We start from the raw sequence: 16092 nt of genomic DNA on the forward strand, positions 1-16092 counted from the left end.
CTCACGCACGCACACACACACGCACGCACGCACGCACGCACGCACGCACAGACACACTGAATTTCCATCTGTTATATATGTGCTGTCATCTTCGAAACTAACACATGTCTATGTATAGTCTGATTATACATAGACATCAGAATGCCTGCAGAGTGCACTGCATGGCATTACTGTGTGTGTGTGTGTGTGTGTGTGTGTGTGTGTGTGTGTGTGTGTGTGTGTGTGTGTGTGTGTGTGTGTGTGTGTGTGTGTGTGTGTGTGTGTGTGTGTGTGTGTGTGTGTGTGTGTGTGTGTGTGTGTGTGTGTGGTCACTCAGACTGCACTGGCTTTATATACATGAGAGGTCTAGTGTGTCTTGAGGTTAGGTGGTCCATGGATGATTTATTAGGGGCCTGTTCTCTCCTCCTCGCCCTTCGCTGGTGCCATCGCTGGCATTGATTTCTATAGTGATTGCTAGTTGGGGCGAGGCTGTTGACACGCCAGCTGCTCAATGTTAACGACCAGTATTTTACCTCCGACAGACCGGCCGCCTCTAATTTGTACTTGGTTGTATGACCGACCTGTGAAAGTGTTACAAAAGTACAAACTTTTTCACACACCTCTCCTCTCCTCCGTCTAAAAAGCCTCCTTTTACAGGTGTGCTTGGGGCGAGACTTGCACTCTTTTTTTCACTTGCAAACCCATCTACTATGTTTGGGGGACATTTTCTAAATGGTTAAGATATGGGCTATTTTCACTACTTTTGTGTCATGCTGCTGTCATACAATGAAGTACAAGAAAATACATTAAAAAGACAAAATATGAAGACACAAGGTTTCTTCTAGCCTGATGTGGTCGGAACCATCCGGTATCCAGAAAATGCATGTGACATGAGCTACTTCCTGTCAAGAAATTCCTTGCAGATGATTATTTGTCTAAGTGTCAGAGTTTGGAAGCGCTCGTTACGCATGGGCCGAAGTTCTTGACAGGAAGTAGCTCATAACATGTCTCTACGGTGGATTTTTATTAAACAAACACTATGCAGATAGAAAGAGGATAATTCAAGCTTTTCATACAGCTGCAATGTTGGTGAGTTTGACGTCGTTTAATACAATCAGATAGGACTTTTCTGTTTGGATGTATGGGCTGTCAATAGGAAATTGCACCTAGTTACTGTAGCACCATGCTGGCAACATGACTGTGGTGTGCATAAGGTCAATTGGGTTGAGTCAGACTGGTGCGCGACGCGTTGGACAAAGAGGAGCAGGTAAACAAAGGCCTGCCTCGCTCCCATCATTATGCCCACTGTTGTGGAACAGTGTGCTGAGCTGTGACGGAAATAGTGCCTACTCATTCTCTCTTTCTGTTATGGCCACTGTCTCGCTTTCTCTCTGCTGTTTACACCTGGGGGGGGGGGGGGGGGGCTGTTCTGGGCATGTCAACACATCACAACACACATGACACAACGTGTTGTGGACCTTTTATTTTTAGGGGGTGACACAATAGCTGATTGGTTTGGGGACGATTGATTGATACGTGATCGATGCACGCCATGTATCACTTCCCCAAGCTGTCTCTGTGTGTTTCCTGTGTCTTTACACACTATACCTAGCCTATCAAATAAAGCCTAGCATTCCTGTGGTTGAGTATACTACTGTAGGTCAGGACACACTACTGGTAGCAATGTCAGCGCGTTCGTGGGGGACCCTTGCGATGGTGACTCGTGTTCCGAGTATAGCACATGAAAGTCAGGGGATTGCAGCTTTAAGAGCTTTAATATGTTAAATAGATTGACCCCGAGAGAGGCTTTCTACTCCCAGCTGTGTGTGCCTTGGCATCATGTGATAGTGGCGGTCACTGGGACGAGAAGGTGGAATATGGTGACAGCGCCGCTGTGCAAAGTAATGAGGACAATATAGCTGTGCTGTTTACAAAATTGGCTGTGTACTGTGTGTGTGTGTGTGTGTGTGTGTGTGTGTGTGTGTGTGTGTGTGTGTGTGTGTGTGTGTGTGTGTGTGTGTGTGTGTGTGTGTGTGTGTGTGTGTGTGTGTGTGTGTGTGTGTGTGTGTGCGCGCGTCTTAAGAAACTTCAGCTGAAGATCTCTGCTGCAGCTCCTGTAATTATAGGATACACACACATTTCACGCACGCACGCACACACGCACTAAGCCATGTAAGTGAATGGCAGTCCGTTGCTGCCCAGAAAGTGGTTACAGCTTCCCTGCATTCAGTGTCCTTTTTTCCACTCCTGTATGAAATGGAGTCCAACAATCTAGGTCATGGGAGAAAGACAGATGGACAGACAGAGACAGACACACAGACAGATACACAGACACACATACGCGCAGACACATAGACAGACATACAGATGACAGAGAGAGTGAACAATTGAAGCAGGACGCTCATCATACAGTGATTCCCTCTTGTTTTATTTCACCATTGACTGGCTGGTCTGTGTCAGCGTTTAGCTTTCTCCCCCGGCACAGTTCGGAATGTTAATCAGCACAAAAGCTGCTTTAGATTTACTAGCGGGGGAATTTGGATGCGGTTCTTTGAAATGCCAAAACCCTACATCCCTTACGTACCAAAACCACTCGCTGGACTGTGAGAACCACACCGGCAGAGAGAGAGGGAGAGAGTTTGGGCCTTGGGAAGAGAACCAAGTAGGATTCTGGTGTGGAGATCTCGTGGGTCTGAGTCCTGTGGTCTTTTTCAGAAGTGATGTACCTTCGATGTCTGTGTCTGGTGGGGATGTGAACACATGACTGTCTGAAAAGATGTTCAAAACTTCATTCATATCTGGTGGCCTAATGAGGGTGATAGTGTGAGAGAGAGAGAGCTCAAGGTGATAATACAATACACACACACACACACACACACACACACACACACACACACACACACACACACACACACACACACACACACACACACACACACACACACACACACACACACACACACTCTCTCTAACAGTCAGCTTTGAAGGTTGAAGCTGCAAATCGTGAGCAGAGAGTCAGGTCAGAGAGACTCAGACTCCTCACACAGCTTGTTGTCATAATCATAAACGTGTCCATGGGACAGTGTCTCCTGAATGCAAACGTCCACTCGGATGTGAGCGCTGCCTGTCAGGCTGTCACTCACATGGGGAGAGTAGCATGGGAATTATATAGGCATCATAATTCTGGAAGTTAAATTAACACCCAGGTTTTTACACATGTGTATAGTTCAAATTACAGGCTAGACATCGGTGCTTTGCAACAGCTGGATTGGGCAATGGATGGAGGGATGTGTGTGTGTGTGTGTGTGTGTGTGTGTGTGTGTGTGTGTGTGTGTGTGTGTGTGTGTGTGTGTGTGTGTGTGTGTGTGTGTGTGTGTGTGTGTGTGTGTGTGTGTGTGTGTGTGTGTGTGTGTGTGTGTGTGTGTGTGTGTGTGGCATGTTTAGTGTAGTGGTGCTCAAAGTGGGGTCCAGGGACCCCAAGGGGTCCTTTGGGTCTATTTTTTAAGTTTTTGAAAAACATTGAAAATATTTGGAAATCTTCTCTTCTGGGGGTCCTTGGAACAAAACCTTTTCAGATGGGGGTCCGCGGTGTGTGAGATGTTTGGTGGGTGTTACAGAGGGCATGGGGAGGTGGATGGTTCCGGAACACAGCCCAGGGCACCGCGGCTCAATGAGTGTGTTGTTGTGTCTCTCTCGCTCTCTCTCTCTCTCTCTCTCTCTCTCTCTCTCTCTCTCTCTCTCTCTCTCTCTCTCTCTGACTGGTCCTCTGTTCAGTCTCTTGCACGCTCCAGTTGAGACAAAATGAGCTGATCACACAGATTGAATGGCCAGCAATTAGCGCACACACACACACACACACACACACACACACACACACACACACACACACACCCACACACACAAGCGTGCAAAAACAAGCACAAATAGCGTACACACTGTGCTTTGTCCAGCCCCATTTTACTCGCTGAATGGCTTGAATAGAGGGCAGTTTGTTCTTGAAAGAGAGGGATAACCACTCCTTTTCAAAGCAGGCAAATAAAACCTCCAGCCCTTGATCTGTTCAGCCAATAATCCATTATTTTACGACGGCCAGAGTGTGTAGGGACAAAGGGGTGGGGGCTTGGGGCCGAAGGGTCCACGCACGGCTCCTAAAAAATGACAGTAATGAAAATAGTTATCCAGAACCGAACCGAGATGCGTCGGTTCTTGTTCCGTGCCCCCAGAGTTGTTCCAGTGTTGTTATTTTTCACCCTTTGGCAGTGTTTTTTCGGCCGTTGACATCACTCCAATAATAAAAGTTGATTCGATTACGAGAGGGCGGAATGGGCGGGTTTGAGGTTACATGTTTATGTGCATGTGTTTTTGTGGATTGCCGTGTGTGTGTGTGTGTGTGTGTGTGTGTGTGTGTGTGTGTGTGTGTGTGTGTGTGTGTGTGTGTGTGTGTGTGTGTGTGTGTGTGTGTGTGTGTGTGTGTGTGTGTGTGTGTGTAATATCCATAGGCACCAGTGAGTGTGTCATTAGGGGAAGGATACAAATGACCTCTTAAAGCATTGGCCCGGGAGGGTCCTTTTTTACACTCTCTTAGAGTTAAATTGACAAGAGGATTTTTAAGTCTGCAACAAGCCACTGAAACGTATAAAAATGATTGTGTCATCCGAATGGCGTCGTTCTCTCTTCTGTAAGGCGACGCGACGTCACGTATGGATGCACAGAGTTTCGAACGCGACTGAAGAAACCACAGGCTCCACATCGGTTCTGGAATGTAAAAATATAAAAACATAAAGGAAGGCAGAGGGAGACGTATGAAAGAGAGAGAGGGAGAGAGAGAGGGAGAGTGGGGGAATATAAATGTGAAGTAATGTTTAGGATTAGGACTGGTGGTGTAGTAGAGCAGCTTATGGAGATGTGTTTCAAACCAAAGCCAGGCCTCACCACCAGTCCATGCAGCCCTCCATTCAAAGCTCAACAATATCTAGACCGTATTATTCATAACTTGGTTGCACACACTGTGTTGCGCAGCAAAAAGAGCAGATCTAAAAAGATCTGTTATATTTGGTACGTCTTTCATGGCGTTTTGAGGAATTGAGTCTCAGATTGAGGTGAACAAAATGCAGATGTTAGGGACTCAATACTAAATCGGCGATATACCTCACGGTTACAATATTAACGATCATTAAAATAAACACTGCTCTGAAAATGCACACGACCCACTTAACACGGCCATTCCTTTCACGTTTTTTTCAAGTGGGCCCTGGTCCACGAAAGGTCGTGAACCGCTGTTTTCTTGCATTATCCATTCATAGCAGCAGTTCAGTTCTGGCACATCACATCAACGACAACGCATCTTCACAAGCCAGAATCCAAAAGGGAAATAATGTGGAAATCAGTGGTTTGGGAGACAAACTGACATAATTTGGTCTGCTCCCGGAAACTCTTTCGGTTTCACCCTGTGATTCCTTCACGTTGTCTCAGCCAACTTCCATTCTGTTCCCTTTCTCATCCAAGGTTTGTCCCTGATTAATGGGAGTGTGTGTGTGCATGTGTGTGTGTGTGTGTGTGTGTGTGTGTGTGTGTGTGTGTGTGTGTGTGTGTGTGTGTGTGTGTGTGTGTGTGTGTGTGTGTGTGTGTGTGTGTGTGTGTGTGTGCGCGTGTGGGTGTTCTGAACTGAACCGATATGGTTACTTCCTCTTAATTTAGCTCCGGCGAAGGGGTCACGTCTGACACCGTGACCCCTAGCTGCCGAAGGTCACCAGAAGGTGTCAGGGAATAGTGACCAGACGCCACTTCCCTTGTCCATCACGCCTCGTGATTTATCGGGCTCTATAACAGGCGTACGTATGTGTGTGCGTGTGCGTGCGTGTGTGTGTGTGAGAAGGCACAAGGGAAAGAGACAGCTCTGTGTTAAAGGAGAATTCCATACTAGAAGGATTTCTTACCTTTATTTGTAGTTATTACGTCCCTACCAAAGAGGTCCCGGTGTTATTTTGTGCAAAAGCGCATTATTGGCTATTTCCCCTACCATAAGCCCTCAATGAATTGCATTGAATTGAATGGGGCATGGGGTGTTGTGCTAATTTGCTTATTTCCATCTTCTTTTTTTGTATAGGCCTATATCCTCTCTTCAAAATGTAAATTATCCCAAGCGGCACACTTTACTACTTATTTCGATGGAAATAAGCGAATTAGCACAAAAACCCAACCCCCATTGAGGGCTTATGGTAGGGGAAATAGCCAATAATGCACTTTTGCACAAATTAACACCTGGACCTCTTTGGTCGGGACGTAACAACTACAGCACAAATAAAGGTAAGAAAGCCTTCTAGTATGGAATTCTCCTTTAATTTAACCTTGAGAAGTGTTAACATTTGTACACTTTTCAGAGTTACAAATGGATAAATGATGTACTCAACATGTAGATCTATACAGTCTACCTCAGCCATTCCCAGACGAGTGGCTGCCTCGTTAAGTGGTCAGATGGGTGGGCCGCTGATGCTTTGGCCCCTAATTCTGAAACGTTTGGGAACCACTGTTCTACATCCAAATGCAAAATACCAGACAGTGTTCGCTTCAATCCCAACCGTCAATAACATTTCAAACCATGAATGCTGCTCTGTTCGTCTCCACAACTCTATTCCAGCTCTATTTCTTTACAAACGTCGATCTTAGCTCCAGTGAGTGATTATTTTTAGTCCCCAATGCTAATAGACCTCTCTAACGTTCTAAATGCCCCTCTGTCTCCAACCCCTGTTTAGGTAAGGATCGTGAGTTGGTGGTCCGAGGGTGGGCCGGAGTATAGGCAAACACGTGGATATTTTTATCCGTGAATAAATGGTGGACCCCCCCCCCAGTCAGCCTATCTCTCCCCACCCTGCCTCCAATACCAGACTAACTCAAAAAGTTGCTTCATCTCACGTGCTGATACTGGCCTTCTCTTAACCCTGGTGTCCATGTTTAAAGCTCGTCTTTATAGATGAATACACGGCGCGCTGTGAGCTTTTGGAACTGCTATTTTCGCTGTTAGTGAAAAGTATGAAATAGGGTTCAGAGGATAATACCTCAACAGATAGCAATCTGATTGCAAAGTGTGGTGTGTGTGTGTGTGTGTGTGTGTGTGTGTGTGTGCGTGTGTGTGTGTGTGCGTGTGCGCGTGCGCTCGCGTGTCTGTGTGTGTGTCTGTGTGTGCGTGCGTGGGAGAGAGAGTAACAGGTGTCCTGTAGTTTTGATGGGTGGATAACGAGAGACAAGCTGTTACTTAAGTATCACATCTGGACTGTGCATTACATTGTCATGGAATGGTGTGTGGGAGGGTGTGTGTGTGTCTAAAAGACAAAGACATACTATCTTAGTGAAGGAAGGAGGAGGTAGGTGCGACTCACACACCCAATGGCCTTGTCAAACACGGCCTTATTGTGCAGCAGGCAGCACCAGCCACCTCCAGACTCTGTGTGTGTGTGTGTGTGTGTGTGTGTGTGTGTGTGTGTGTGTGTGTGTGTGTGTGTGTGTGTGTGTGTGTGTGTGTGTGTGTGTGTGTGTGTGTGTGTGTGTGTGTGTGTGTGTGTGTGTGTGTGTGTGTGTGTGTGTGTGTGTGTGTGTGTGTGTGTGTGTGTGTGTGTGTGTGTGTGTGTAGGGGCGTCGAGCGCAGCCTTCTGGCCCAGAAACACAGCTCTTTGCTGGGAACGGGAAGTGGCTTTGAAGCCCCCTGTCCCTGGCTCTCTGATGCCTCCTCGACCCTGTAATGAATGAAGAGGTTGTTAGAAGGGGCGAGGCAGGTGTCCACTAGTGTGTGTGTGCGTGCGTGCGTGCGTGCGTGCGTGCGTGCGTGCGTGCGTGCGTGCGTGCGTGCGTGCGTGTCCAAATTTTCATATGTCGTCCCTTTATGTTTTAGAATACCACCAACACAGACATAGAGCCAGGAACAAATCAAATCATGTCTCGCTGGCGTTCGCACACACGCACGCACGCACGCACGCACGCACGCACGCACGCACGCACGCACGCACGCACGCACGCACAGTCACACAGTCACACAGTCACACACACACTCCACTCTAGACAAAACAAAGCAAATTCACAGACCAAATTGCCATGCTGGAATGTGCTTTTATCAGGGCTGAGATGGTAGGAACAATGCTGACATGTTTTCCTTCAAGGCAACGGTCGCCCGAAAGAGAGTACCTTCAAATAAAACAAAGTAATCCATCGCTTAACGTCTTCTGACAGTTTTATGTAATTTGCGATATATAAAAGGGAAGAAAAAAACCCCACCACATCACAAACTGTGACAGGATAGAGCTAGGTCATCGAGGCCTTTTTTGAGCAGCGTGCATTTTCTTTTTTTAATGTCAATTCTAACAACTTACAACTAAACTGATCCGACGCATCATTGACAGAGATCCATGTGGAGCTGGCGGATACTACTTTTGAGAGATAGTTTGGTGGCGCTCTGCGGTGGAGCTCCAGCATGTGATTGGTTGCTGGGATCCCCTCATGACGCTCGCACGGTCAACCTCAGAGATGGAACCATGATGACCACAACACAATGACTCCCTGCTCCCACTCACGTTCCCTCGCCTCGCCCTCTCTCTCTCTCTCTCTCTCTCTCTCTCTCTCTCTCTCTCTCTCTCTTTCTCTCTCTCTCTCTCTCAGTCTCTTTAACTTTCCTCCCCTCGGCCTCTGCTCTCGTCCAGTGTTGCCATGTCTGCTTATTATTTATAAGTGACTTTGGGCTTTTCTGTAAAGTGTATGTATATATAAAAACAATATATAAGTATATTTTGGCTTGAACATTTGTTTTGATTATTGTTTAAACCAGTGGTTCTCAAACATTTTCATGTTACGGACCCCCAAAATAAATGTAGGCTATGTGTATTTGTCCACGGACCCCCCCCCCATCTGAATTGATATGTTTTTAAATATTCCACATTTTGCAAACATTTATTTTTTTAAAACAGCAGATGCAACGCTCTGTGAGCTTGTAGATCGGTGATTTTCAAATAGCCGGCGTATTAAAGTGCTCTCGGTAATAGGTCCCTCGCTTCTTTTGGGGGCTTGTTGTCATGAACCAGGTTGCTTATTTCTCCCGCCGAATATGGCAACACAGCCCTCAGTCCAGTCCCACCACCACCTCTGTCTCTCTCTCTCCCAGAGCCAGAGAGCGATGATCCGTGCAGCGCTCTGCGCTGACGAGCGCAGCGCTGCTGATATTAGTGGTGGTTGGGGAGGAGGGGGGGGGGGACGGCACTCAGCCCAGGCCATGGATGATGATGACGCAGTCTGGGGTTCTGGTGGTGAAACCAGCCAAGGGGTGTGGGACTGTGGGAACCGTTGGGAGTGCGGTGGTGTTTGAATGTTTGGGTGAGCTTTGAGAGAAGCACACAGATTTTAATTGAAAGGGCCGCGTATTCCTTAAAAAGATAAAAAAAAGGTAACCTCTGTAAAGAGTTTTTGGTTGATTTGCAAAAAGTTCAAGAGATGGAGGTCTATGGAGGTCTATTTTAGGCATGCCTGAGAAATATTCCCCCGAAAAGCCTTAGAAGAGTTAAGGATGCGTCTCAGCGTCTGACGTCTGTACTGTACATTGCCTGTTTCACATGGTTTGTAAGATTATTAGAATATTATTTAGAAGATATTGAATAAAACAGATTGAAACTGTATTGTGCTAAATACAGAAAACAGCTGATATAAAGAACAGTTGAAATTATATTGCTCAAAACCAATTGGGAATGGTTTTGAACAATATCAGACAGTTCTGGTGACTATGTCAAAGCGAATGTGCACATTGGTGAGTCACAGACTAACTTAACTACTAACTAACTTAACTAACTAATTATTCTGACATTTGTAAATGTGCTCAGCATTCATAACATTCTTACACACATACACACACGCGTACGTGCACGCACGCACGCACGCACGCACGCACGCACGCACGCACGCACGCACGCACGCACGCACGCACGCACGCACACACACACACACACACACACACACACACACACACACACACACACACACACACACACACGCAGCACACCTTTGGTCACTTGACTTTTTCCACACAACCTCTCCCTACACTAATGAGACAGAATCTCTCAAAGTTTATCTAAAAAATATCTTGTGCACCTCAGCTGACTTGCGTCTCGCAGACGGAAATAAGGCTGTGTTTTAATACACTGCAGTGTGTCGCATTTGGCACCGGTGCAGAATTTGGTATGTTAGCCACTTAAACCCTATATGGTTGACCTGGAGTCCCTCAGGGCGCTATACTAGTGCCAGTGGTGTAGTTTCTGTTGTCTGTTAGCAGATCGACGAGCTTGTCGATCTGCTATTTTCCCACAAAAGCCCTCCCCCACAATTTGGATGCTGGGATTTAAGTGGTTGAAGCAAAACTGCCAAATAAAGTGCTCCCATCATCACACCTCTCTTGCCAAAGGTCACCGCAGGTTGTTGAGCCTGTTGACCGCGGCTGGTCTAAAAGTAAACACTTTTGAGACGGTTTGAAGTGCATGGGTGCATGTGTACATAGCGGCGTGACAGAGGGGGCGTTGCTGCGCTCAAGCGCACAGCCGTTCAATTTGAGCGTGCAAGCGTTTCCCTATCTTTCTTTTTCTCTAACTTTATAGTGTGTACTCGCGCTCTGTCCGATGAGTCTCAAAAGAGGCGGATTATCGCTTTTTATCGGGCACTAATTACACTCCCTGAATCGACGGTTCAGAACGATGTGAGTGTGAGTCTGCGCGTTGTTGGCTTCGAGTGTTATTCTAGAGTGTTTATCCACTTGTAACTTTGAGAGGGCACACAATGTACGTTTGTGCGCTCTCATGGTTAAATTAAGCGTGCACACGTATCCATTTGCGTGCGTGAGTGTTTGTGTGCACTCTGTGTTGACTGATGTACTTGCCCTTTGTTCACACTCGGGCCAGAGGCTAGGCAGCCGTTTCCATTGTGATGAAACGAGAGAGTCAGCACATGTCACACAGGCCCAGAGAGAGAGAGAGAGAGAGAGAGAGAGAGAGTAGACAAGAGACGAGCAGATTTGGAGGGGGAGAGGAAAACGGAGGCATGCACATATTTATGTGGGACTCTTGATTCCCGTAGGGAGCCTGGGTCTGCCAGAGTGAATGTGTCTTTAATTCTGTCAATGTGGTTTTCATTTGTGAAAGCACTCCGCTGTACGGAGCGAAGGGGTCTCTCTCCTGCTCCCCTGGGCTGAAGCAGGGGTGGAAGAAGTACTCGGATAGCAATGCCACAATCTGGAAGTTCTCTGTTATACAAGTAAAACGTCCTGTGTTCACAACATAACTGGAGTAATTGTACGTCAAGTACTAGTATACTTGAGGAAATGTAACCTGTCCAATGCTGGGCTTAAGTCAACGTATCATTTATTACGCTATTCAGCCCTGTCAAAGCTCTCAGCGATGATAATCCACCTCTCACTGTCTTTATAGAGAGATGATGTACAGTACAGTACACTGTACAGCCTGTCATACCTGTCATACCGGGCACACAACACACATTGTACCTGTTTTAAATGCTTTTGTTGTAGAGTCTCTGGGATGCAGCATGCATGTGTTTTTTGTGTGTGTGTATGACTATGCACATGTACGTGTGTGTGCGTGTGTGTGTGTGCGCATGTGTGTGTGCGTGTGCGACTGCGTGTTTATGCAGAATATTGCACTACAGTAGCTGTTTTAGTTTGTGTGTGTGTGTGTGTGTGTGCGTGCATCTGTCACGACTCGGTACATTATGCATTGTGTTAGATCAAGCCTTTTTTCCAAAGCATAATAAATGTAAATCATGCTGACTTGAAAAAACAAAATTGTTGAGAGACTTGTTGTTTTACTTTATGCAAACATCTTGGCAATTACCATGCAGGAATCTGTTTGTGGACATGGTAGTAATTCTCCTCTGAGAAGGGTTTACTGTTTAACTTGGGAGGGGGGGTCAAATATTCAGTTTTTCTCCTAGATGCATTTTCTTTTACTGCTGCTCATGTTGTGGAGCGCTGAAAGGGGACCTCCGCCTCCAGGATTATGGAGATCTTTCATAGGTATAGCAGCAGTTTCTTTTCCCCTCCAACATCCATTTTAACAGATGAGCACAGATTGCAAGTATAACGCAACACAAGGACCCCAGTTTTTGCCGGAAGCACATGGGAATGTCATTTTGGGCCTGGGAGGCCAAGCACATCTTTTCCCTTTTTGTGGGGAGGAGGGATGAGGGGAGGGGGGTACGTACGGAGATGAGCTCTGTTCTTGTCCTCGCAACATAAATTACAAGCTTTTTGCACTGATCATCTTTCCGTTCGCGTCTCTCTGTGGGTCACGGTGTCGTTTCCTGCGCCGTGGCAAGGAGCTGTCTTCGGTTTAGGTGCCAAAGTAAAGGTTCATTGTTCGGGCAACACACCTTGTTTATCTGAGAACTCTGGCTTGTGTCACATCAAATCAAGCATGGTGAGGAGCAGCACACGACCAGGATGCACACTGACTGAACCCCTCGGTGTTCATTCAGGACTCCAGGCTAACTTTGTAGTTTGTTGCACTGATGCGCTTAACTTTTTCAGATGCACCAGCATATTTGGATGCACACACACACACACACACACACACACACACACACACACACACACACACACACACACACACACACACACACACACACACACACACACACACACACACACACACACACACACACACACACAGACAGCTATAGCTCTCCAGGAACCAAACCAAACTCATCAGACAGGAACCGAGCCAATCTGCAAGCTCACAACACAATGTGTTGTGAGCTTGTAGATCTTCTATTTTCCCTACTTCTTAAATGTTTATTTCTTTTTGTATTTCTTTTTTATTTATGGAATTTCTTATTATTCATTAATTATTTATGTTTTATCTTTTGAAGACTCAAAAATGGGTCCCCGCGACCCACTGCGAATCACTGAACTAAGGTATACGCAAGTGGTTCCAAAGCAGGAACGCCTCCCATCTGGTGTTCTGCAGGGTTTGTGAGTGGGAGGAGGCTGCATGCTAATACAGGTCAAAGGAGTTGTAGGGTCAGAGTTCTGAGCTGGTGGTGGTCTCTAACCCCTGATCGGGTGGTGGTGGTCTCCCTCCCTCTGCTCTGTGGAGGGTCTCCCCAGCAGAAACACAGTAGCGACATCGTCCTAAATTTATGATCCTCATTCCAAACTCTGTCACATTAGTGTCTACTCCACCTGTCATACACCGCTACGTGTAAACCAGGCCCTGATAGACGTATTGCCGCTGTCTGGCAGAAACCTCTTATCTCCATTTTCTTTATTTTTAAAGATATTTTTGGGCAATTTGTTTGCCTTTATTGATAGATTACAGTAGTTTGACGGGAAAAGGGGAGAGAGATGGGGGGAAGACACGCAGCAAAGGTCATCGGGATCGGGACTCGAACCCGCGACACGCTGTCAGACTGGATTACCAGCCTAGGTGCCTGGACCACTCGGGCCGCCCCAGGCCTTATCTCCATTTTCTAACTTTTTTTCTTTATTTTTTCCCCGTAAAATTAACGCCCTACTTGATCACACTACAGCGTCACACAATAAGTAGCAGATCTGCAAGCGATGTTCTTCGATCGAGCTTGTCAATCTACCTACGTTTTATTTGAATCCTGAAAAGTAACACTTTTGGACATATGAGGTTTCCACCCGACAGAGACGCTATGATACAGTATTATGTACGTACGGTACGGCATGTTTTTTTTGTGCAACTTAATGGCTGGAAAATGGAAATGAAGAGTTTACATGTACACATAGTACATGAATAAACTTTCCTTAATGATTATATCTGGTTTCAGTATTAATTTATGATATATTTTCTCTATTATTAAGGTTATTTTTGCAGTCAGTTTGTATTGGGGGTGGGGGTGGGGGGCGGGGGTCACGAGACATGGCCAAAGCATTTCCGGGGGTCCCCAGCCATAAACATTGAGACCCCCTGCGGTACATCACATCACGTCAGTGATGTGATGTATTTCATCTTTGGTCAGTGAAGCCTGGCAGTCCTCCTCATGCTGCTGATCATGATTCTGGTATTCATTAAATCAACCAACTCTACTTCTATTGAGAAATAACAAACATGTGATGGGTTGTGTTGTGTTGTGTGTGGACGCCGTTTGCATTAGCCTAATTGGCCTGTTTATTGTCCTGGATGTGTGGACTGGCTGGCTTCGCGTTTCTCAGCGTGTGTTTACCCTCGCTCGGCGGTGTGGGATTATGTCTCACAAGGACCACAAACACACAGACATCCAAGCACGTTTTGACACTCTTAACTCACATGCCGTACCAATATGCGCTATTGCTTCAATTTGTAAACTCTTGAGGCTATTAAAGTCTGTTTAACATCAAATCTTTCTGTGGTAGGCCTATATTTTTAATATATTATTATTATATTGTTTATGTGTATAATTAAGGGTAAACATGACATTATTTATTTATTAATGAATTATTTCCTCATCTCCTTTTGTTTGTTTTGTAATAATGGGGGAGTTGCACCACTCAGTTCACACAGGTGTGATTCTTAGTAACGAGTGGCTGCGCCTGACACTCTGCAACATTTGTTTTGGAAGCGGTCACTTCTGTGGTTTTGTCCCAACCCGAATTCTGGGAAATGCAGTTCTCTTCTAACAGACCATGGACAGAGCAGAGGTGTGGCCAAAAAAGACTACTAAAGGTTCCCAAACCTTTTCATGTCAAGGACCCCAAATTGACACTAATTAGCCCACAACACTGGAGTTCACTGTCAACAACGTGTAATGTATGCTGACGGGCCTTTCATTCCCTCTGTGCCTCCAGGTGTCCTGTCCCTCCCGGCCCACTTCAGTCCGTACACGCCTACGGAGGGCCAGCAGTCGGCTGTGGAGAGCAGAGAGGATGCCTACGCCCAGCTGGAGCTGAGGACGCTGGAGCAGTCGCTGCTGGCCACCTGCGTGGGCAGCATCTCTGAACTCAGTGAGTACTGCAGGCCAGTGTTGCTTTTGGCAGCAAATTTTGATTTTAGTTTTTAGTCATAGTCTCTTGAACAGTTTTTTCATGTAGTTTTAGTCACCTGGAATGTTTTAGTGTTAGTCTAGTTTTAGTCGACTAAATACCATAAGATTTTAGTCAATCTACAGTTGATTTAGTTGAATAAAATCTATTTGTTCGGGCCTTAATGCCATCATAATGACTGTTTTTTCACTTGCTGAAAATAGCCGATCTACAAGCCCACAACGCGTCGCTGCGACGCGTTGTGGGCTTGTAGATCGGCTATTTTCAGCATGCAACTAATTGTAAAATGACTTATACTGGATCTCTTGTCCACTAGTCCCTTCCTAACATTTTAGTCTAGCTTTTCATTTCAGTGGAAGTTGCTCGCTCAGTGGCATTCGAAGGACTCTACTTCCGCATTTTCTCGATGCACCTCCGCATTTGGACGCCACATTTTGGTGCCTGCAGTTCCAGCTTTGTGCCAGTAGTGTGGGCCTGTGGGGGGGCGGCTTCAACGTTGGCCAGTAGTGTGGGCCTGTGGGGGGCGGCTTCAACGTTGGCCAGTAGTGTGTGCCTGTGGGGGGCGGCTTCAACGTTGGCCAGTAGTGTGGGCCTGTGGGGGGCGGCTTCAACGTTGGCCAGTAGTGTGGGCCTGTGGGGGGCGGCTTCAACGTTGGCCAGTAGTGTGGGCCTGTGGGGGGCGGCTTCAACGTTGGCCAGTAGTGTGGGCCTGTGGGGGGGCGGCTTCAACGTTGGCCAGTAGTGTGGGCCTGTGGGGGGCGGCTTCAACGTTGGCCAGTAGTGTGGGCCTGTGGGGGGCGGCTTCAACGTTGGCCAGTAGTGTGGGCCTGTGGGGGGCGGCTTCAACGTTGGCCAGTAGTGTGGGCCTGTGGGGGGCGGCATCAACGTTGGCCAGTAGTGTGGGCCTGTGGGGGGCGGCTTCAACGTTGGCCAGTAGTGTGGGCCTGTGGGGGGGCGGCTTCAACGTTGGCCAGTAGTGTGGGCCTGTGGGGGGCGGCTTCAACGTTGGCCAGTAGTGTGGGCCTGTGGGGGGCGGCTTCAACGTTGGCCAGCCGCTCTGGGGGCTTTGTACAGGGATGAGTCTCTGAACGCAG

At 47.0% G+C, this 16092-nt stretch overlaps 1 protein-coding gene across 1 annotated transcript in view; it reads left to right on the forward strand.

Annotated features, from left to right (window-relative positions):
• The window catches only part of abtb2b (ankyrin repeat and BTB (POZ) domain containing 2b), an 83314-nt gene that overhangs the window by 27975 nt on the left and 39247 nt on the right, over positions 1-16092 (forward strand). Inside the window, exon 2 of the mRNA XM_079501345.1 lies at positions 14804-14959. Within this exon, the coding sequence (XP_079357471.1) occupies positions 14804-14959 (156 nt within the window). The remainder of the gene's footprint in view (positions 1-14803; positions 14960-16092) is intronic.

Source organism: Electrona antarctica (assembly GCF_951216825.1).
Source record: "Electrona antarctica genome assembly, chromosome: 5".
In the NCBI taxonomy this organism is placed as follows: domain Eukaryota; kingdom Metazoa; phylum Chordata; class Actinopteri; order Myctophiformes; family Myctophidae; genus Electrona; species Electrona antarctica.